The 23,868-nt window shown below is 40.3% G+C and overlaps 1 protein-coding gene across 1 annotated transcript in view; it reads left to right on the top strand.

Moving 5' to 3' along the window:
* Positions 1-23,868, top strand: part of RTTN (rotatin) — a 124,274-nt gene that overhangs the window by 4,076 nt on the left and 96,330 nt on the right. Inside the window, exons 3-15 of the mRNA XM_020796643.3 lie at positions 296-494; positions 1,316-1,384; positions 4,309-4,399; positions 4,819-4,933; positions 6,200-6,350; positions 8,117-8,282; positions 9,004-9,185; positions 11,326-11,441; positions 14,566-14,736; positions 17,466-17,678; positions 20,370-20,482; positions 21,160-21,286; positions 22,831-22,956. Coding sequence (XP_020652302.3) covers positions 296-494; positions 1,316-1,384; positions 4,309-4,399; positions 4,819-4,933; positions 6,200-6,350; positions 8,117-8,282; positions 9,004-9,185; positions 11,326-11,441; positions 14,566-14,736; positions 17,466-17,678; positions 20,370-20,482; positions 21,160-21,286; positions 22,831-22,956 — 1,839 coding nt within the window. The remainder of the gene's footprint in view (positions 1-295; positions 495-1,315; positions 1,385-4,308; positions 4,400-4,818; positions 4,934-6,199; positions 6,351-8,116; positions 8,283-9,003; positions 9,186-11,325; positions 11,442-14,565; positions 14,737-17,465; positions 17,679-20,369; positions 20,483-21,159; positions 21,287-22,830; positions 22,957-23,868) is intronic.

A 23,868-nucleotide genomic window follows, 5' to 3' on the forward strand; every position in this document is an offset into this window, starting at 1 on the left:
AACAAAACCTAGGAATACAAAAGAATTTTCAGTAGAATCTATCCTTTCATTAGAATTACTATTGGTCCAGTAATACTGGGACTCCCAACAACTAAATACTAAATTTTTGTTTGCTGAGTTTTATTATATTACACACACTTAATGTGTGTATCATGATGTGTCTCATAACTGAAAAATGGTTGGGAGCTAATGTGTTAAACTTCAATATATTAACAAATCAGGAAAGCTAATTTTTGAAATGGCAGTTTTCAATTATATTATTTTTAATTTCTTGCCTATTAAAATCTGATTTCAGCACCCATCTGCTGTAGAGCATTTGATTGGGATTGGGGCAGTGGAATTTTTCTCTCAACTGCGTCCAAATGTTGATCCAAATCTGCAAGCTGTGATTGATGGGATTCTGGATGGGTTGTTTATGCTACCTTCAGAAATCTCTTCTGACTATCAAGCAGTGTCTGATGAAGCCCAGATCTTCTCATTGAAGGGTGATGCTGGTAAGTTACACCTTGGTGTACAATGTACAGTGGTGCCTCGCTTAACGAGCGCACCGTTTAACGAAGAATCCGTATAGCGATCCCTTTTTGGGGATCGCTATACGGATCAGCCCCAATCGCCGCACTCGCTTTGCGACGATTGGGGCCTCCGGCGGCCATTTTGGAGCCGCCGAACAGCTGATCGGCGGCTCTAAAATGGCCGCCGCATGACCCGAAATGGCCCCTATCAGTGTTTTCGCGCCCTCCCCTTGCTTACGGAGGTCGCGAAAACGCTGCGGGGGGGCATTTCGGGTCATGCGGCGGCCATTTTGGAGCCGCCGATCAGCTGATCGGCGGCTCCAAAATGGCCGCCGGACGCGAAAACATCGCTGGAGGGGTAAGTTTCGAAGCTTATTGGAACGCATTAAACTAAGTTTAATGCGTTCCAATAGGCTTTCCTTACCCGCACAGCGATGTTTTCGTATAGCGAAGGTTAATCCGGAACAGATTAACCTCGCTATACGGGGCACCACTGTACTGTATCTATTAGTGAAGTGTGAGCCTTGCACTGAAGTTTACTCAAGTTAGGTGTTGCACAAGAGTTGATGACATTCATTTTGTTTCTTGCTAATCTGTGAAATAATATGGGGTTGGGGAGGCAGTTTGAGGATATGTCTTCGGAAATGGAAGGAACAGAGGGAATGTAGAGCTGTATGTCAGAAAACCCACACAAAACTGGACTGAAATAAACTAATTTACAGAGTTAATAAGCTGAAGCTGCACAGCATAGACACTGTTGTTATTTACTATGTTTTTGTATTTTTCTCTGTTGTGCCATGAAGCTTGTGTTGGATACTTTCACCAAGGGAAAAATCTACAAGAAACAGGAAGACCACCAAAGCAAGAAGCCGGTAGGTAGTTGTATTACTTATATGTAAGTCTAAATGTTTTGGAAAAAGTTTTCCCTTAATATGCTGGTATTCAGTTTTCAGTATGTTTCAACAGATGACTTAGTAAAGTATTGGGGTTGCAAGTTGCATGACTGGGTAATTTAATGTGATGACATGGAATCATAATGAAGATCCCAAACATATTGAGAAATAAAACTTGTTGTTTCTGTGAAAGAAGGGAAAATTAATGTTTTGGTTGAGTCTAAAATATTATGCAAATAGTGATGGGGAGCAGCTATAGCTTCTTGATGAAGCAAAGTGAAGATTGAAGGAGATTCTTTGACATAGGGCAGTCTGACAACGGCAGATTGAGAACCAAAGTGGCTGAAAGAATAGTACCAAGTACTGTAGACTATGGACTGCATCTCATAAAGAGGTGGTGATTGAAAGAACAGAGAAGCAGGAAACTGAGGTTAAAAGGTGTTACTGGGAAGAGAGTGAAGCCAAATTTTGAATAATTAACTGGATTTCAAATAGCTAATCAAATTGGTTCTAGTTGCATTAATGTTTAGAAACCTTAACGGCGGACGAAATTGGCAACTATAGGCCCGTCGCCAATGTTTCTTTCTTAAGCAAGGTAGTCGAGAGGGTGGTGGCCGATCAGCTTCAGGTGTTCCTGGATGAAACAGATGCCCTGGATCCATTCCAGTCGGGCTTCAGGCCGCGCCATGGAACAGAAACGGCATTGGTCGCCCTGTGTGATGATCTATTGAGGGAGGCCGACGGGCAAAGTGTCTCTGCTGGTCCTCCTCGATATCTCAGCGGCCTTTGATACCATTGACCACGGTATCCTCCTGGGGAGGCTCGCCGAGTTAGGAATAGGTGGCCGGGCATTTGCTTGGCTCCGTTTCTTCTTGGAGGACCATCCCCAGAGAGTACAGCTTGGGGAGAATGTCTCGGCCCCGTGGAGCCTCAATTGTGGGGTCCCACAGGGGTCGATCATCTCCCCAATGCTGTTTAACATCTACATGAGGTCGCTGGGGGGGGGTCATCAGGGGGTGTGGGGCTCTGTGCCATCAATATGCTGATGACACGCAGCTCTACATCTCCTTTTCACCAACTACAGGAGATGCCGTTCTGTCCCTTCAGTGCTGCCTGGAGACTGTACGGGAATGGATGCAGGAGAACGGGTTGAGGCTGAACCCGGACAAGACGGAGGTACTGAGGGTGGGCGCTCCCACAGCTGGGGATTTGGGAAACTCCCTCATTTTTGGGGGGGTGACCCTGCCTGCCAGCAATGGGGTTCGCAGCTTGGGGATTCATCTGGACCCGGCGCTCACCATGGAATCTCAGGTGGCGTCTGTGTTCTGCACCGCATTTTTCCATCTTAGGCGGATAGCCCAGCTGCGACCCTATCTTGACGTGGGGGCTCTCACTACTTTGGTACATGCGCTTGTAATCTCAAGATTAGACCACTGCAATGCGCTCTACGTGGGGCTACCTTTGAGGCTCCTGCGGAAACTACAGGTGGTGCAGAATGCTGCGGCCAGATTACTTAGTGGAGTGAGAAGATACCAACATATCTCCCCCACCCTGGCCGCATTGCGTTGGCTGCCCATCCGATTCCGCATCGACTTCAAAGTATTGATGCTTACCTATAAAGCCCTAAATGGTTTAGGACCTCAATACCTGGTGGAACGCCTTCTCCCACCAAGATCTACCCGGGTCACTCGTGCGAGCCAGGAGGTGAGGCTGAGGAGCCTGACGCCGAGAGAGGCCCGGAATGAGAAGACCAGAAATCGGGCCTTCTCGGCGGTGGCTCCTCGCCTATGGAACAATTTACCTCCTGAGATTCACGCCGCTCCCTCGCTGGGCATTTTCAAGAAACAATTAAAAACACTTATGTATAGGCAGGCCTTCCCAACAGCTAACCCCTGACGATCTTTTTCTTTCTATATTATTTTGACCTTTATCTTTGTTAATTTATAATGCTTTTGAATTTACTGCTGTTGATTTGTAAGCCACCTAGAGTGGTCGAATAAGACCAGATAGGCGGGATAGAAATGAAATAAATAAATAAATAAATATTAACAAGGTCAGTAAATTCCAGTCCAACTATTGTATGAAAACAGCACTTCTAACCATTTTGTCCTTAACTTTGGTTCAAAATAGATCAGTAAAACATATTAGTTCATTGGTGGATTTCTATGAAGAATTTGGTACTTTTGACAGGAAAGGCAGTCCTGCATGTTATCCACAGCCTTACAGAACTACTAGCAGTAGGAGGTAATTTCTTTCCACCAAGACTGACACACATATTTTTCCAACATTGAATGTGTGTTCAGAGACCAGGCAGACTTGGGCTTCTGTGACTCTTAAGGCCTCTAAGGAACAGCCCATGCCACTCCCTTTCTCTGCACTATTTTTTACCACATCCAGTGCTGCAGTGTGGAGCTCACTGAGCTAAATTACAGCAGAAATTTCTGTTGGGTCTGGAAAGGTGGGGATCTGGTCTCTGAGCACTTTCTCCAGCTCAGTGGGGACATCCACTATTTCCTATTGCTGCTGAGATAACCTCCCTAGAGCTCTAGGGTTGCAGTGGATATAATCTAAGCTATTTACTTGTAGATTTCTAACATCAAATGTGCCTCTTTTTAACCTCTGTTCCGCATTGGAAAACTGCTGAAAGACAAAATAAAAAAAGTATAGGTTTAATCATTGTTTTGATGAAACATCTTGAGCATTTAAGGCTTTGAAATTTTGAGCATTGGTGATAGTAAAAGTTGTTTGACATAGTGGAAGAAGAAATGGTGACTGGTAAGATCAAATTGATTTATTGTGGAAGCACCATCACTTCTCATGGGAAAAACACTGAATTAATATATGTCTTCACCATGTGAGTTTTCTCTGTGTTTGACATGCAACGAAATTTGCTTCCCTCACAGTCAAACATGGAGTAAAGTGCTTGAGGTTTTCCACATTCCCTTGGTTGTCTTTGACCACAACAGATAGACATGTTCTGTCATCAAGCGAAAGGTACGTCACATTAATTGTAGTCTCCATTCCATCTAATAATGAGGTAACCCATTTTTTTGCTTGTAATTGATTATCCTATTAAGGATATGTTTTTGTGAGATGAAGTAGATTGGAACTGTGCAGATCAATCGTCTAGCCTGTTTATTAGTAGAAGGTTTGGTAGGAGGCAAATATGGCATGTGAGAGACAACTGGTCTCTTGGTTACAGGCAAGAAGATATGCTTATTCTAGGGTTGTGTATGAAATAATTATTGAAAGCTCGATTTCTTATTCTTTCCTTCTCCAACTTTTTTCAATATTAAGGAAACCTGAGTCTTGATGTCAGGATGGGCTTTGATCAAATCACTTTTAAGATTTTGTAGTTGATAGAATAACCACAAAACAAATTCCAGATATCTTTGTTGAAATGTACTTTACAGCTCACTGAGAAGCAAAAATCCCAAATTAATTTGGAATACCTGTGAGCTTCTACAAGATGTTATTATGCAAGACTTTCCTGCTGAGATCTTTCTTCAGAGACCAAAGATTGTTCAGGTTAGAAATGTTTTGAATTAAAATATTGCCCTCTCTGGTAATGGTCATGGTAATTAATTCTGGCTGGTCTTACTGGGAAAACTGATAGTTGATATTCCAGGACCCATCCACCTTTGGATGGGCCTTGGAATACTGCTTTAATGGTTAGAGCAGTATAACGTTGCAACCAGTTATCTCTGGAGATGGTGAGTGCTACAACACTTGGAGGCATTCAAGAGAAAGTTAGGCAACCACCTGGCATGTATACTTTGATTTGGATTCCTGCATCATTGAGCAGGGGGTTGGACACGATAGCATTATAGACCCCTTTCAACTCCATTACTCTGATTCTATGATTTTACAAAGTATACCAGTTACATTTAATGGATAGTTTAGCATAGAGGCAGGGAAAGTCTGTGAATATGTGTTATTTACCTAGTCAGGATCTCCTACATGTTTTTCATTGGCTACAAAAGTAGGTGTGAGACCAGTCATATGAAAGGCAGCCCTCCAGCAGAAAAGAAACTGCTGTTTGACTGCCCTCGTGCATGCAGTTTTTGTCTGTTAGATTTTGACCCATAGGTTCTGATGCTTTCACAGTTCACTTTTGGATCCAATGTGAAACACTTGCCGTTGAAAGGTTCCTGTCCTTTTAATAGTCAAAAATCACCATTAGGTCTCAATTGTGGCAGGAGTGATCTGGTAGTTATTTTTGACTAACAAAAGGTCCAGCTACTGTCCTGAGGCTTCCGGAGGCTTCACCTGGGCAAACAAGAGTCCTAAGGAGCCTCAGAAGCTGGAACTGTTTATATGGGAGATGGGAAGCTTTCAATTAATTTAAATTAATTATTTCTATCATCCTGATCATGATGAACTGGCTTAACTGCACCAACAGGATTTTGCCCAGTTATTGGTACCATGACAAGTCAATAAAACTGGAACTGAGAAAAAACTGAGAGTCATATTTGTGCCTGTGTAGTCTTTGTGTAACATACAACAAGAATGCTTGCACTTATCTCTTAAGTCATGTGAGGACAAATCCAGGTGTTGGACTGCATCTTCCCACCCACCTTAGCCAGCCTAGTGAGAAATGGGTGGAATAGCAGTCCAGCAAATCTGAAGAGCTGCACTTTGCCCACCTTCCATTAAATTACTTTAATGATACCTAACAAAGCATAGCCACCTTGGGGTATTTTTAAGAAGAAAGGTGGGATAACATGTTTTAAATAAAGAAACAGATAGAGATAACTGTATTTTGCCAATAATATGTAGTTTTTTTCCCCCCAGAGTCTTCTGTCTCTTACAACCTTGGCTCTTGGGAAAGATGGACAGTACAATTTGGCCTTGCAAGCCATCTCATGTCTGCAGCAGTTGTGTGTCTTGTTACAGAACAGACTTAACTTCCACAGAGATCCAAGTTTTGTTTCAAGTGAAACAGGTTTGTATATAGCCAAATCAAAGTGAGATACATATTATTTTCCTATTTATGATAGATGTATCCAGGCTAAATGATGTGTACACACAGAGGGCACATAAAGGGAAAGACTAACATAAGTGCTTAGGATTTTGGCTCAGTGTACCTGCTGCTGATAAGCAGGAAATTTAAAATGGAGTGCAAATGGCAGCAAAAATAGGCACCAAAATAGCAATATCAAAAAAAGCAAAGCAAAGGGTGCCGCTTATATACCGCCCCATAGTGCTTCAAGCACTTCCTGGGAGGTTTACAAGTTAATTATGCAGGCTACACATCCCCCCCCCCCCAGCGAGCTGGGTACTCATTTTGCCGACCTCGGAAGGATAGAAGGCTGAGTTAACCTTGAGCCAACTACCTGGGATTGAACCCCGGGTCGTGAGCACAGTTTTAGCTGCAGTACAGATATTTAACAACTGCGCCACGAGGCTCACTGGCTAACTCATTATCCTGGCAGGTACCAAAATAGTGGGTTAGCCAGTGTGCTGTGGTGGATAGAGAGACTAGAACTCAGTAGACTGGGGTTCAGTTTACCAGCTCTGACATGGAAACTTACTGGGGTGATGGAACTGGTAAAACCACACCTTAAATACGTCACTTACCTTGAAAACCCTATTAGTATTGCTAGAAGTCAGTTGTGGTTTGAAGGCACATAACAACAACCAGAATAGCATCATGATAGAAAAAAAATGTGATAGCAGCTACAGTAGGCTCCATACAAATAAAGTGTATGATATGCTTTTATCAGTGTAGTTTATTATGTCAGGCTAGGATGTAGTGACATGGAAATACAACAGAAAAGGTGTTGGGAGACAAAAGGCTGAAAAGAGTTTTCTTTTCATGGCAGGTACAACTGTCGTACTCCAACCTCTACAGCAGGGGTCCCCAATGCCTGGTCCGCGGGCTTCCTGGAACTGGGCCACAGAGATGGATCTCCGCCACGCACGCACAGTGGGCGTGTCATGCTTGCGGAGGGGCATGTCGCACTCGTGTGCATGTGCGCAAGTGCAACACACCTCTCCGCAAGCGCAACCAGCCCACCTACAAACGTGGGGGTTCCCCCCATGCATTGAGCCCGCCCCCCCAACCGGTCCACGGTCCCAAAAAGGTTGGAGACCACTGCTCTATAGTACAGGCCATTGAAGACAGGCCATGATTGGCATGCATTGTCAGTGTTAGGATCATCCATAGGGGGTCACATTAATAATTATCTTGAATGTATAAGAGATATGTCTTCACAATACTTAGCCAAAGCTCAATGTAAAATTGATGAAGAATTATCTTTTATTCAAGTTGTTGTGGGAGAGGCCCCCTGCTAATTATATTTTGCCCTCTGATTATCTTTGCTTTGTGGATTCACAGAGCTGTCAACAGTGTGAATTTATTAATCTGGCCTATAGGAGTCTCTCCACCCCAAATCAGTTCTCCAGCCGTGTATGATATCTTTCCTGTCACCCTTTGGTTGCATTTTAAAATTATTTGTTAAAGGAAATCAAGCAGCACTAAGTAGGAGTTATTTTACATCACATTACATTATAATGTCAACAACAACAAATCTGTACATGTTGAAGTGCATTCTAAACATAAATGGTTTGTGGTTTATATTGGTTTGTTCATGTTATATATTGGATTGTTTTCTACATAGAATGAATGGAGCTTTTAGGTTGTATTGTTCATATTAATCATGTGTTTGTGGCATAGAGGAGTCTTATATGTAATTAATGTTATTAAAGGTACTGTTTCCCAGAATTCCTCAGTGTCATATTGTCAAGATACTAGAAGACATTCTCATTCCCAGAATCCATCCCCTGGCAGTAGTAGCCCTCGACCATCCGTAATAGGACGCACTGGCCAGCGTCCTAGAGGTGATGGTCAAGACTGGGATGCAACAACATCCAGGTGAGAAAGCAAGCAGGTGGCTTTTGTATAATAAGCAGGTGACTTAATTGTATATGGATATAATTGATATATGCCTAATTATATATTTTAGGTATCCTCCCATACCTAATTATATACATTAGGTATGGAAGGATATCTATAATCCAGATATATATACCTTTCGCTCCATAAGACGCACCTTTCCATAAGACGCACCAATTTTTTAGGAGAAGAAAACAGGAAAATATAATCTGTTTTCTTCACTCCATAAGACGCACAGACTTTCCATCCCCCTGTTTTGTGGGAAAAAAGTGCGTCTTATGGTGCGAAAAATACGGTATCTCCTGCAACCTCTCGCTAATTTTCCATAAAAGAGGTGAAACAAATGCTGTTCCTTATGATTTTAAGATGAATATCGTTACTCTGCCTTGCCTATGTGCCTGGTTAATTATGACATAGGAGTTTGAACTCTATCTGCCTTTTCATCTCCTCTGGCTTCACAATCTCTGCCTTAAATTCCAAGGCTGGGGTGTTATTGGTCTTCCTTGCACGTGAATCTCTTTTGAGGGCCAAGGTGTAAGTGGCTGAGAAATGTTTTTTAAAATAAAATAAGAAGCTGGATGGAACTTCAGCAGGTTCAGATATTGTGACCTTAAATTAAATAATTTTCCAAGCCTGCTTAATGTATCTTGCAAACAATAGGACTATCATAGGTTTTAATCCCATGATTTGTTTTTTGCAGTGGAAGCAGTTCTCATGCTAATGCAAATTCCAGAATATCAGTCCCATCGCCTATGAATATGGGTCATATTGACTTGCCAGAACTGGAAAATGAAGATACTTTGGATTTACAGTTCCAGCAGCTTAGTCTGCCTCAGTTCTGTGTAGCTGTTTTGGAATATGCTGTGCCTCTTCTAAGAACAGGTAATTTGTGTGCAGTAGTTCTGAATTTCTTTATTTTGGCTTTCTTATATTAGAAATACATGAGTTTTATGGGGGGGCATATCTTGTTGCGCTGTGTTATCAAGCAAGAACAACTGCATGAGCATTCCCTTTTGCATGCCCAATCAAACCATGGTGGGCAGATAGATTGTTCAGCAAACTGTGTGATTGGTTTCCTGATGTTCAGGCTGTTAGAGCTGAGAAATTTTTATTGTCTAATAAGGATTTTGTATAGACACTTACACAGGAAGCACATACAGTGAAATTACTATGCATTCTGTGGTTGCTTGGTTGGAATTTTTTTCGCTTCTCCATTTTGTCCTTCCAGTAACCTTGGAAACTAAGGCACACTAAGTGACAGAGCTAGCCCAAAGTCATGGAGTGAGCTTCAGGACTAAGAGGGGATTTGAATCCAGCTCTCCCTGATCTTGCTCTTACACTCTAGCTGATATCTTGCCATCTAACTTTTATCAGCAATAATAGAAGATTCTTTTGTTAAATCTGGGGTGAACACCACTAGGGACAAAAGGTTTTTAATCATACTGCATTTATTGGCCTGTCAGGTGTCTTCATTGCTATCCAACAATTACTGCAGTACAGTAGCTATTACTATATGCTACTTCAAGTCCTTTTCACCTCATAGTTCATGCCTTTCTCTTTAACTTAATTGTTTACTGAAAATGGTGGTTCTTCCTTTCTAGTGGGTAGGAGAATATAACCAGAAATACCTGAGTCTTGTTTATGGGTGAAATTAATTTGACGATATATTTAAATGTAGCACAAGGAACAGGGAGAAATTATGAATGTTTTTATTAGTTTATTGAGAATAAAACATTTTCAAGTAAAAGTAGTGCAGCAAGATTTTATGAAGAAAATGATAACATTTGCCAAAATGAAACAAATTGCTACATATAGAAATTTTCCTGGCAGACTATGATTTCACTCTCCCACCAGTCCTTCAAGTTTTCTTTTTTACGGAGGCAAAGCCTGCAAATCAAAATATGATTAAAAGAGAAACTAATTATATCTACCTAATCCAAGGCACTAATCCAAAGACCTGCCGTATTTTTCCATGTATAAGACTAAAATTTTTATCTAAAATTTTTAGGCTAAAAATTGAGGGTTGTCTTATACACAGATATAAGCTGAGGAGAGTACAAAAACAAGTGAAGGGGAAAGCAGGGATCAAAACGCTGCAGAATCGCTTTGATCCCTGCTTTCCCCTCTGCTTGCTAAGTCCCATGGGGCTTAACAGAATGAGGGGGGAAAGAATCAAAGCAATCCCGTGGCTGTATAAGGGGGAAAGGGATCAAAATGATCGTGCAGTTGCGGGATTGCTTTGATCCCTTTCCCCCTCCTTTTGCTAAGCCCTGTGGGGCTTAGAATGAAGGGAGAAAGCAGGGATCAAAGTGATCCTACAGCGCTTTGATTCCTTTCCTTCTTCACTTGCTAAGCCCCACTTAGATTTCTTAATTTTGGGTTAGAAAAGTGGGGTGGGGGTGTCTTATAGATGGGGGCATCTTATACATGGAAAAATGTGGTAATTCCTGTAGGTTTGGATAGGTAGGGCCTCTGAGATGGGGTAATCCAGGGAAGGCTCAGTAGGAAGTGCATAGCTCTCTTTTTAAGTACTGGTTTAAATGAGATGCAAGCACCCCTGGCTTGCACTTTCATAATATATTTACCAGTGACCCACCCATGAGAAACAAACAAGGTATTCCACCCACTCCTGCCCCTGGTCCTACCGTGTTTCCCCAAAAATAAGACAGGGTCTTATATTATTTTTTTTCTCCAAAAAACACATTAGGGCTTATTTTCAGGGGATGTTTTATTTTTTTTCATGTACAACAATCTCCTTTTTTTTCCAAATACAGTTGTGTATTTGAAAAAATCCAGCAACATCTGGAAGAGCCACATGTTCTGTACCCTAGTTTATGGTATAATAAACTGGTTAATCTATAATATAACCCAATAAGATTTGAAAACTTCATCTTTCCAGCACATCCTCTTCTTATAAGGCTGCATTATCAATCTTAATATGTAACAGTTTAAACAAAAAAATTGCATGATTATCCTGATATTGGGGGCTTTGTTGCTCTAACATTCTTGTATAAATTCTCAGGCAGCAGGAGAGTGACCATGCAAGTCCTGGAATTGCTTGCTGAAGATCTTCTGCTCATCGTTGATTCTGTATCTGAAGATGTTTGGGAAGACAGCACTCTCTTTGCTCTAGAACTTGTGAGAATATAATATGTATTGAATTTTACTGCAGAATATATTTCTTTTGAATAAGTGGGCCAGAATTGTACTACATTTACTTCATCTCACTTTCTAGATCTAACTCACACCAATAGTTTACAGAGGGCAATGACCTAAAAATATAAAATATCTTCTTTTTTTGTCTTTATAGCTAAATATTTATAAAAGTGTTCTTAAATTAACTTCCAATTACTATGCAATATAAGCAAAACATCCATTACATGTCATTGGTGGAATGAGGGATGACCAAGTTATTTTCCATCTCATAAACTTTTGCCTGTGCCAGCTTTAATTTTCCTGGGTTAGCTTTCCTCATTTTCTTAAGCAATTTGTTGCTTCTGCCTTCTTTAATTAGAGGTGCCTCCCATTTCTCCTCTCCTTGAGTGAGCCATGGTAACAGCTTAATTAGGAATAGTGTTGGAGAGTTCTTTTCACATCTGTCAAATGTTATTTAAAAATTTATTAAAGGACAAAGTTGTCCATGAACTCATGTGTCATCCTGCACTACTTGACCAAATATTTAAATGCTTTTGAAAACTAAATAAGCCAGGGCTTTTGATGAGCCACATAGGGATAGAATTTTCACAGTTAAGGTGCAACCCCTGAGTGTTTCTTGCTGTTAGAAGTCTTGCTTTCAAAGCAAAAGAATTTTCACCAGTAAGACTGTTAGAAGTCTGCTCCAAGCACACTTTCTCTATACATTACAAAAAATGGTTTTCTAGTGAATTTCATGTGAACCTGAGAGAATTATCTTGTGGTTTGAGGGCAGCTTGGGGGGGGGGGACCCTGAAAAATGTAAAAATAAGTGGGTGTGTATACAGTCTTTAAAAAAAGTTATGGGGGAAAATCACAGTATGCTTCATATGTACTGAAAATTAGGTAAATACAACTTCATTTCTGTACTTGCTATCGGGATCTTCATATGGAGCTTTTATCACCTATTATCTGTAAATCTCTCAGGAGATCAGAGGATTATGTCCAGTTGCTACTCTCTGACAATACCCCTTATATTACGAGACAAGTGGCCAAATTCTGTGCTGCAGCAATGGTTATTTGTAATCAGAAGTTTGGGTAGGTGATTTTAGATGGATAATATAATGCTTTTAATATCACACTGGCTGAGGTTTTACTTATATTAAGGAAATATGGTGTTATTAACTGGAAAGAAGGGGTTGTTTTATCATGTCTTAATGGAATGTTATTACTCTGACTGACTTTACGAAACTATAATTATATGTATCTATTTTATATTGATTTGGTTTTACTTGTCTTTGACCGTAATAAAGTATTCATTCATTCATTCATTCATTCATTCATTCATTCATTCATTCATTCATTCAACTTCAGATGAACAGTAACACATATTTATTTATATTTTATTTATTTATTGGACTTATATACCGCCCCATAGCGCTACAAGCACTCTCCGGGTGGTTTACAATTTTTAATTATACAGGCTACACATTGCCCCCCCAGCAAGCTGGGTACTCATTTTACCGACCTCGGAAGGATGGAAGGCTGAGTCAACCTTGAGCCGGCTACCTGGGATTTGAACCCCAGGTCGTGAGCACAGTTTTAGCTGCAGTACAGCGTTTTAACCACTGCGCCACGAGGCTCATATTACACTGTGTCATGATATATTTTTAAAAATAAAGCCAAAATGGAGAAGCCAAGTATGAAAAACTAAGTACATCTTATGATTCAATAGCTTGAAGAGCCACCTTTAGCATCAGTAACTTGAAGTAATCATTTTTTGTCTCTCATATCATTCTGGAGGAATTGTGGCCCACTCTTCTTAACAACATTGCTTCAGTTCATTGAGGTTTGTGGGCATTGGTTTATACATAGCTCTCTTAAGGTCCCACCGCAGCATTTCAATCAGGTTGAGGTCTGGAGTTGGACTGGGACATTGCAGCATCTTGATTCTTTTCTTTTTCAGCCATTTTGTTGTACATTTGCTGGTGTGCTTGGGATCATTGTCCTGTTGCATGATCCAGTTTTGGCCAAGCTTTAGCTGACGGACAAATGGCCTCATGTTTGACTCTAGAATACACAGAGAAGTTAATGGTCAACTCAATGACTGCAAGGGGTCCAGGTTCTATGGTTGCAACACAAGCCCAAATCATTACCCCTCCACTACTGTGCTTGACAGTTGGTATGAGGTGTTTGTGCTGATATGCTGTGTTTGGTTTTTGCCAGACATTGTTCTGTGCATTAGGGCCAGACATTTCCACTTGGGACTTGTCTGTCCAAAGGACATTATTCCAGAAGTCTTGCTGCCAGGAGAAGCTTTCTCCTGGCAGCCCTTGCAAACCAACCATACTTGTTCAGTCTTTTTTCTAATTGTACTGGCATTATAATTAGAAAAAGACTAGTTGTAAAATACTGAGACCTGTATAGTGTGAGATGTAACTCTTAGGATTTTTATGCATTTTCTTTGAGCATTACATGATCTGACCTTGATGTAAATTTGCTTGGACATCCACTCCTGGAAAGACTGGCAAATGTCTTGGATGTTTTCCACTTGTGACTTATCTTCCTTATGATAGTATGATTGACTTTAAATTGTTTGGAAATGGTTTTATTACCCTTCCCAAATGGATGGGCAGCAAGAATTCTCTATGATTGTTGTTGATGTTCCTCCTTGGCATTGTATTAACAGATACCTGAATGCTCCAGACTAGCAAACTGCTAAAATTTTGGCTTTTATACAGGTGGACACAGTGGCTGATGATCAATTACTCAAGGGGATTTGGTTAGCAGCACTTAGCTGATTCTTAGCCTCTTAAATTCTATGGAAGCAGTAAAGGTGTACAGTACTTAGTTTTTCATACATGGCTACTCCATTTTGGCTTTATTTTTGTAAAATAAATCTGACATGGTGTAATATGTCATGTGTTGTTGTTCATCTGAGGTTGTATTTAACCAATTTTCAGACCTGCTAAAGGTCAGATGATTTTTATTATGTCCTGATATGTAAAACCTTAGGATTCAAAGAGGACATACGTTCTTTTTTACATTACTGTACCTTTCTGTGGCTGCTTATGTTCCAGGAATCTTCTCTTCATGAATAGTGACTTAATAACTTATTTTTAATTTTCAGAAAGAAAAACTGCTTGGAGTCCTAGATATATTAGGTGAAACAATTTCATACCACAGAAGTAATACAGGTTCAGAGCAGTCTACACTCATAATAGTGCACCACAGAATGGCCTTTCTTAGTGTTTCACTTTTTACAGTTCGACTACTACAAATTCTTCTTCCTGTAGAAAAGGTGAGGTATGCACTTTGCTTGCACATGAAATGGTACTGGGGGGGATCCTATTAGCGTAATGCATGCCTGTCTTCTTTAAAATTTAAATCTTTCAGTTAATCAGAGAAGGAAAAGAGGAGTCTTGTATAGAAATAAAATAAAATAATATTTTTTAAAAGGATGAAATAGAGTGGAGGGTGAATAGAGATGTTTGAGGCAACATGGAATAAAGAAGAAACACTTGAGGGATAGTGCTTGAACTACCCTGTTTCCTCTCAGAGTGATAAATAACCAGCTCAAATAGGTTTGAAAAGGGCAAATCATGTATCTGTGGTTATGTGAAGAGTTTTTCTTTTTCTTTTTGCATGTTGGAGCATCAGACACCTAGTCATCCCAATTATGCACATTTATAACTTGGTGTTGTGTTCCAAATAATGGGATTATAGATGAATAAAACATTCCCACATTTAAGGTACTATGATGTTTCCAGCACTTTGTCCTGGAAGAAACTTATATTTTGGTAGCTCTACATTTTATGAAGAGGGGCTCTGTGTCCTCTGTACATCTTGAAGAGATAACAATTTCCACTGGAGTTTCTGTTCTGTCCCATAAGTCTGGAATATTTTCTTCCATTGGATAAGATGTGTCTTCAGCTATCTGGAGGACTTTTTCATAGATGTGTGTTCTGTGGCTTATCACTTAGGCCAAATGGGGCATTCTTATACCTTATTCCACTCTGCTGAGAGTTAATAGTCAGTTTGTCTGAGAACTACTGTCACATACAAGCCATTGATCTGTTTAGACCCAGTAAGCTCACTATACAATAAAGTTTGGGAACATTAGGACAGCTAGTGTAGACTTTGTTTTTGATGCAGATTATGCAGGTGACTAGGATGAAAAAAATTATACCAAGCTACCCTGTTTCCCTGAAATTAAGACCTAACCTGAAAATAAGCCCTAGTACGATTTTTCAGGATGCTCATAATATAAGCCCTACCCCCAAAATGAGCCCCAGTTAAATGAAACCCCTGCCCCCACCATTGCTCAGCAACCAGAAGAAGATGACATGACTGTATTTGAATACAGTACATGAAAAAAATGCAGTACATGAAAAAAATAAAACATCCCCTGAAACTGAGCCCTAATGCATTTTTGGAGCAAAAATTAATATAAGACCTTGTCTTATTTTCAGGGAAACAGGGTAGGTTTTCAAGCAGGAGAGTTTTTGTATCATCATTGCAGTCAACTAGTTCATGAGTTATGGTGATCCTTTCCAGGATTTTCTAGATATCAGTGTTAATAATAATGATGTACCATCAAGTGAATTCTGACTTATGGTGACCCTTTCCAGATTTTTCTAGGAATAGAGCACCCAGAAGTTTACCTTTCCTTTCTTCTGGGGGTACCCCAGGCCTATACAGCTTTTCTTCAGTCTCAGGCTCTGCGGCAGATACCTAATTCAGTGAGCTATCAAGTCAACTTTTTCTTGATAGAGAAATTGTTTTATCCTTTTCTGCTGGGGATATTTTGGTATTTTATAGCTTGCTTAAGACTGCATGTCTGCCTCTTTCTCCTAGGAGGCACAGTGGGGAATTGAACTCCCAACCTCTGGCTCACAGCCAGATACTGGACTCATTGAGCTATCCAGGCAGCTTTTCTATTATAAACAGTTAACTAAATATACAGTTGCTGGCTGGATAGTTCAGTGATTTAGGTTTCTGGCTGCAGAGCCAGAGATAGAAAATTCAGTTCTCACTGGGCATCCGAAAGGAGACAGCTTGTGTGGCTTTGGGCAAGCTGCACAGTCCCAGGATGCCATCAGAAGAACAGAATGTTACTCTCTATCTAGAAAACACCATAAGTTAATGCCTTGATGGGACACAATTTTTATTAAACACTGTATACAGTTCTAGATTAAGTGTGCACTCTGCCATCTGGTGGTTAAAAAAGACCTTTACAGTTGAATTTACTGTATATTTACTGTACTTACCTGTAGAGTCTGTGCTGTATGATGCATACCTCATACAGAGATTAGTTCCAGCTGTGTTTTTTTTTCTGCAATTGAATGGGTAGTCTTTCCTCTGAATTGCATAGCTTGGTGGTGGGAAGTGACATTAGATATTTAGCTAATGGGTGTTGGTGTGACTGCAAAAGCACAACAGAGAGATCAGGTTCTACATAACCTGTTCCAAATAATTGTCTCTAGTGTGGGAGTTTTAGTTCTCACAGTCATCCTTGTTCCCAAGTATATAATTTGTATTCCTTGCAAAATATAAAAATAACTGAAAAGAGCACAAATTAGTTAAAAGCACTTCTGTGAAATAACCGTACAACCTATTCTATAGTAAAAGTAATACTAATGATAAATAATGCATATGCAGTAGTTTTTTTTTTAAAAAAAATAGATCTAGAAATGCCTGGTCCAGAACAAATACCTGAAACAAGATGTTCTTATTTTCCAAATGTTGTACTGTTGCAGGGAGTAGTATATGGCTCAATCATTAGAGTAACATTATGGAAAATGTGTTATTTTTAAGTATCTCTAGAAGAGGGAGAACTTGGAAGGCTCAGATTGATGGTCTGTGGCTGTACCTATCAGTTTGAATAATGAAACACAAGTGCAAATCAGTTTCATAGCCTTTTGAGGCAATTGTAGACATTAATACCATTGATAAAAATTCACAATTCATACCTAGTAGTCATGCTAAGAAAATATACTTAGACTTTTTTTAAAATCTTTTCTTCTCAAGGCTAGTAACATTTTGCCAGAGAGCTTACTGATTGCCCTATTTGAACTTTCTGTGGACATGCCTTTCTCCTTGGAATATCCAAATATTCATGAATCTGTCATAGCTTATTTGGAGCAGATGAATTCAGAAAGCTACAATATTTATAAACAAGCTGCAGAAATTGCCTATTCAGTTGAGTGCACCTGTAATTTTATGATGGATGTTCGCAAGGAGGTAAGAATAATTGCCTGGGTATATTCAGTTTTTAAAATGTGTAAGTGTAAAGTGCATAGGACATCTATATACTTGTGCATGTATTTAAAGAGTGAAAGAGGAAGATGACTTGTGTAACAGGTTTCCTGCAGTATTTGAACAAAATGGTGACAGGTTGTGTTTGCTTTTCTAAGTCCTGCTCTCTATTGCTAGTGAAGTTCTATATTTTGGGATAGGCATGTGAATTTAGTTTGTGTGTGTAGAGGGGAATAATATGATTATTCTGTGAATTTCTTCTTCCAGGCATTAGAGTGCCCAGGTTGTTTCAGTTACTATTCAACGGTAGTTGTCCCTTTCATAATAGAATTAGTTTGTAAGAGGTAACAAGCATATATAATGATAATGGCCATTGATATTTATGGACATGTTGGTTTGTGGTTAGTTACAAGTTATGCTACTATCACTCTGAAACACATTGTTTCCTCATTTTTTTTTTGTCTATATGGAAAGGACCCCTCAGTCATTGCTCAGGAATGAACTGAAAAGTTCTTGTAGTTGTTTTCACATAGATCTGATCCAGGAGTGGTCCGACATTGCTCTACAGTGACTTGGATTGCATGAGGTGGAGCTCATTGGGAGTGTTTCAGAGCATGTGCAGTGGTGCCTCGCTTAATGAGTGCCCCATTTAACGATGAATCTGCATAGCGATTGAGTTTTTGCAATCGCAAAAGCGACCGCATTGTGACGTTTTAAATGGGGGGAAATCGCTTTGCGATGATCGTGGGGAAGCGCTTCACCACGATCATCCCAAAGGCCCCGCCGATCAGCTGTCTTGCGAGGGGTGGAGAGAGAGAGCCCCTTGCAGGTTGGAGCTGCAAGGGGTGGAGAGAGAGCGAGAGAGAGCATACCGAAGCACAGCTGATCAGCGGGGGGTTGCGAAGCTGGCTTCCCCGCGATCTTTGCAACCCCCTGCTGATCACCTGTGCTTTGGGGCTCTCTCTCTCCCCTCGCAGCTCCAGCCTGGGCTGCCCAGGCTGGAGTTGTGAGGGGAGAGCGAGCCAGCCCGAAGCAAAGCTGATTGGCGGGGGTTTGCAAAGATCGCGGGTGCTCTCTCTCTCCCCTCGCAGCTCCAGCCTGGACAGGGAGACTGAGGCACCGCACCGCCACCCTGGCTGTGGCGGCGCGGTGCCTCAGTCTCCCTGCCCAGGCTGGAGCTGCGAGGGGAGAGAGAGCCAGCGCCGAAGCACAGCTGATCGGCGGGGCCTTTGGGATGATCACAGGGAAGCGCTCCTCCGGGATCATCCCAAAGGCCCCATTTTTGCACAGCTGATCGGCGGTTCCAGAATGGCTGCCTGCTGTGTTGCCTCGCTTTAGAGGCACCGAAAATGGCAGCTGGATGGAGGATTTTTGCTTAAAGGTGAGTTTCCCCCCATAGGAATGCATTAAACGTGTTTTAATGCGTTCCTGTGGGTTTTTTTGCCCCTCATAGCAACGAATCCGTATAGGGACGATTTTTTTGGAACGGATTATCGTCGCTATGCGAGGCACCACTGTACCATGATAGGTTGACAGCAACACAAATCATTTTACTGCCTGAATGAATGGCACCAGTTTGGCATATGAGGCAAAAATTCCATGAGCTCCCTTCTTCGTTCCTGGCAGCAGGGTGGATTTGATTTAAATAAAATTGATTTTAAAAAATCATTGATTTTTATCCACCCTGCCTGGCAGTAAAACAGATTATCAACAAATTAAATAGTTAATAGTCTTTATACTTTAACAATACTCATGTTCTCTTGCCTGAGATAGCTGTTTCACTATACTAAATGGTAGGGGCAACGATCCCTGTAAGCTGTGCAGCCGTGCACCCGCGGCCAGTGTTGCCGCCCAGATGATTCTGGTTGTGGCTGGAAACCACCACCAACACCCCTGCACTGGCAGAAAATTAGAGGGAACATTGAGTAGGGCCATTCCTGTATGTGACAGTATATCCTTACTCTTATCATTGCTGAAGTTGCATTGCAATGCGGGAAGGCCTCTCCGTGTTCATACTACTCTTGTTCTCTCTCACTAGCAGGTTTCACACATGCTGTTTAATTTAAGGATTGTATATGATGGTTATTAGGTCTAATGTCTTCCTGAACATTGGTGTTATTTTTGAGTTATTGTTAGTGGTTACTTCTGTTGTGATTCATGAATGACTTGTACAGTGGTGCTTCGCTTAACGATTACCTCGTTAAATGTTGAATCTGCTTTACGATGGTTCCTATGGGGAAAATTCGCTTCATGACGATCAGTTCCCTGCTTCGGGAACCGATTCTTCGCATTACGATGATGTAAAAACAGTTGATCGTCGAGTTTCAAAATGGCTACCCGCTGTGCAAAATGGCTCCCCACTGTGTTAAGGATGGATTCCTCGCTATACAGGCACCAGAAAATGACCGCCCTATGGAGGATCTTCGCTGCACGATGAGGTATTTCGCCCATTGAAACGCATTGAACGGTTTTCAATGTGTTTCAGTGGGTTTTTTAATTTCGTTTAACAGCGATTTTAATGGAATGCATTATCGACGTGAAGCGAGGCACCACTGTATTGAATAATCAGTCATATGACTGAAGAACCATTCCATGATTACTAACTTTTAAGTGACTCTTGCAGATATTTTTTAAATTACAGATATTCAGTATAACCATGTATCCTCATTCTTTAAGGGGGAAAAGAGTTTTGTTGATTTATTGGAGCTAGCAGAGCAGGCATTAAAAAGTCTTCCATATCATCAGTACTTTGCTCTACTTCAGGAGTTAATCAATCTTTGCTCAGATATGTAAGTATATGACAATTTGCATTGGTCATGAAAGTTACTTGTCAGAATTGTGATGCTAGGAAAAGATCACAGCTCCCAGAATTCCCCAGCCAGCATGGCCAATGGCCTTATTGACTGGGAAGTATGGGGAGGTATTCTAATATATTTTTTTCCGAGATCTGTTGGAGATAGAGAATGAGACTGTTCACTATATTTAAGTTATTTTGTCTGAATTAATAAATTGATTGAACCTTGCTATATGATTTTTGATTTGCTGATGTGGCCATATTCATATAATGCCAGAGAGATACATGATGATTTCCAGAATAGTATGTCAATAAACAAAACAGAATAGCCTCCTGCTCTGAAGTCCTTACAGTCCCAGTGTTAACGCTGAGGGAGAAAACGGGTGGAATAGACACTGAAGAGTAGTGTAGTGTATATACACAGAAGCATGTTTCTTAAGAAGAAATGCCAGTGGATCTTATCTTCTGATAAGTAAGCTTAGCATATCAGCTTTGCCAGTGACAGCTTAACTATAAACTAAATAATGACAAAAATTAGCAAATGACTGAATTAGTTAGAAGCCCTCCAGTGCCTTGGCTAGAAAGAATCTGCATCCCAAGGCTTAAAGAATTGGCTGCCCATGTCTTAAAGCAATTACTTTGCATTCTCTATTGAGTTATTTCTGTTTGTAGCTGGAAGTCTGCCCATGCTAGCCCATTGCTGCAGGCTGAGAGTCAGAAGGTGCTTCTCCATCTGTTGTCCCATCCGCTGTCAAATGTAAGAACTGAAGCCTACCGCTGCTGCCTCAAAACTATTAAGGTTAGCATCTTAAAAAGCTCATAGCTTCTTTTAGTTTTCTTTTTAAACCAGCTTACCTTCTGTTCCACTCAATAATAGCACAGAAATGCATATAGAACAATCTGTTTGAAAAGATGTTTTAATAGCAGTGGGCTACAAAATGGAATGGTTTCTTTTGCAAACTGAAGCTTGTTTGGTATGAATTTTGCCTGTGTGTTTTTAGGTCCTGCTGAGTTTCTGGGAGAAGAGATGTCTGTATAATTTCTTTGGCTGTGCATACCGTCTTTCTGCTGAAACATAGTTTACTCTAGTGTCATTTAATGTATATGAACTGCTGGATAGCTCAGTGGTTTAGGTAACTGGCTGTGGAGTAAGAGGTTGGGAGTTCGATTCCCCACTGTGCCTTCTTGACAGGGGCTGGACTCAATGATCCAGAGGGCCCCTTCCAGCTCTGCTGTTCTAAGGTTGTTATAAAAACCTGCTCATTTAAGGCAGTTAAAGAAGGCCTGCAGCACAACCCATAATACTCGTTTCTAGTTGATGTTGCTTTTATGTGTCATGTGGCAATCCTATGAATTAACAAAAGGTCCTGTCATTAAAAGCCTTGCTCAGGACTTGCAAACTAAAGGCTGTGGCTTCTTTTATTGAGTCAATTCATCTCATGTTAGGTCTTTTTCTTTTCCAGCTGGCTTCACCTCTTCATTATTGTCTTGGTGAATCAAACCTTCTCATGATATAGTAATAGTACCATAGCTTTGTGAGATATTTCAGATCTAGTAGCCACTTATTTTATTTTCTGGTTGTCCATGCATCTGTGAAGTTCCTGTGCAGCACCATGTTTCAAATGAATCAATGTTTCTCCTGTTTGCTTTCTTCATTGTCAGCTCTCACGTCCATACATTGTAATAAAGGATACCATTTTATGGATGATCATCTTTATTTATTTATTTCAAATTGTTTTACTCCACCTTTCTTGTTAAAAAGGACCCATAGTAATTTACATCTTTAAAAGACAAAATTTAAAAACTAAAACAGCAATTATTCAAATATTTTAAAAGAATCAAACAAATGCCACCAAAAATGGTAAACAAATTCAGCACCAAAACCCCATTCAGAATAATAAGGCACAGCACTGCATTTAAAAACCCCTTGGTCTCCAGCATTAAACCTAAGGAACATTTCTGTTTCTTTCATAGCTCCCAAGTCTTCATCTTTTGATTTCTTGGTTGTAGTCTCCATTTGGTTTGATGAATATTACCTTTTTGGACATAGATTGAGGGTTGCATTAGGGGGCATGAAATCATTACCTCTGTTGTTGTCAGGATCAGTGATTCTCAACTTTTTGTATCTTATGTGTTACAAAATACTGCATTGATTTGTGGTAGGTAAGGTTGGAAGGAGTCAGCATATCATGTCTGAAGATGTAGCCTTTGAGGAAGAGTTAATTCCATTTCTTTGGAAACACTCATCATTATTAACTACTTCTGTGTGACCAGGGGTTTTGTCCCACTGGTTAAGAACTACTGATCAATGCAACTATCTTATGTCTTTTTTTTTCCTTCTAGGAATGCTTAGGAATTCATAATATCACTGCACCCGTTTCTTCAGCCAGCCACAGAGTCCATTTCTTGCTTCATTCCAAAGTTCTCTATGAAATCTGTAGTTTTGGTCTTCAGGACTCCCAACATGAGGTACAGTGTGCTGTCTGTTAGATCTGTGTGTTAATCTGAAGATTAAAAAGGATTACATACACCACGAGCTGCATAGTTTTCAATCCCAAGTTAATGTATTTTATTGCCATTTGCTGCTTTGTGACACATCTAGTCTTGTATGCTTGCATCTTGAACATCATTACTGAGAAGTAAGCCTCACTGACTTCCTTGGAACTATATCTGTTTAAGAATACATAAGATTGCATCAAATTTTATCTTGGAATGTTTAAATAGATGACAATATAATGAAACATTTCCAGGGATAAAAAATGGTTAATTCACAAGGAAAAGTAATTTTTTTCTTCCCCACGCCTCTGTTTCACAGATTAGGTTGCTATAGAACAGTGGTTCCCAGCCTTTGGTAACCCAGGGGTTCTTGGACTGTAACTCCCCAAAACCCTGGCCAACACAGCCAGCTGGTGGTGAAGGCTTCTGGGAATTGCAGTTCAAGAACACCTGGGTTATGCAAGGCTGGGAATTACTGATAATGAAGGACCTGAAAAAATGGTCTTACTGGAAAATCTTGAATTTTTTTTATTTTATTTCCCATGGATAGAAATAATTTTAATGTTAACATATATCTATGCCCTTTGTCCTTTTAGAGATTACTTTTTTTGGCAACTTTTACTTTAATGCAGGACTGTTTAAATGTTAACATTGAATGTTATCAGCAATACTGTTTTCATTCAGTAAGAGAGTAGGTGCTAATAGTGGTGGGACTTCATCTTAAACATGAATTTTAAGAAAGCTTCCTTTTTTGGTTTTGTGTGTTTTGTTGATTTCCGAAGAAGATCCTGTTAAACACGTATAATTCGTTTAAATGAAAGACAGAACACAATAGAGCCCTTTCCTTTCCTTCCCTCCTTCTTTCCTTTCTTCCTTGTTTCCCTC

This window comes from Pogona vitticeps, chromosome 4 (assembly GCF_051106095.1).
Source record: "Pogona vitticeps strain Pit_001003342236 chromosome 4, PviZW2.1, whole genome shotgun sequence".
Classification (NCBI taxonomy): Eukaryota; Metazoa; Chordata; class Lepidosauria; order Squamata; family Agamidae; genus Pogona; species Pogona vitticeps.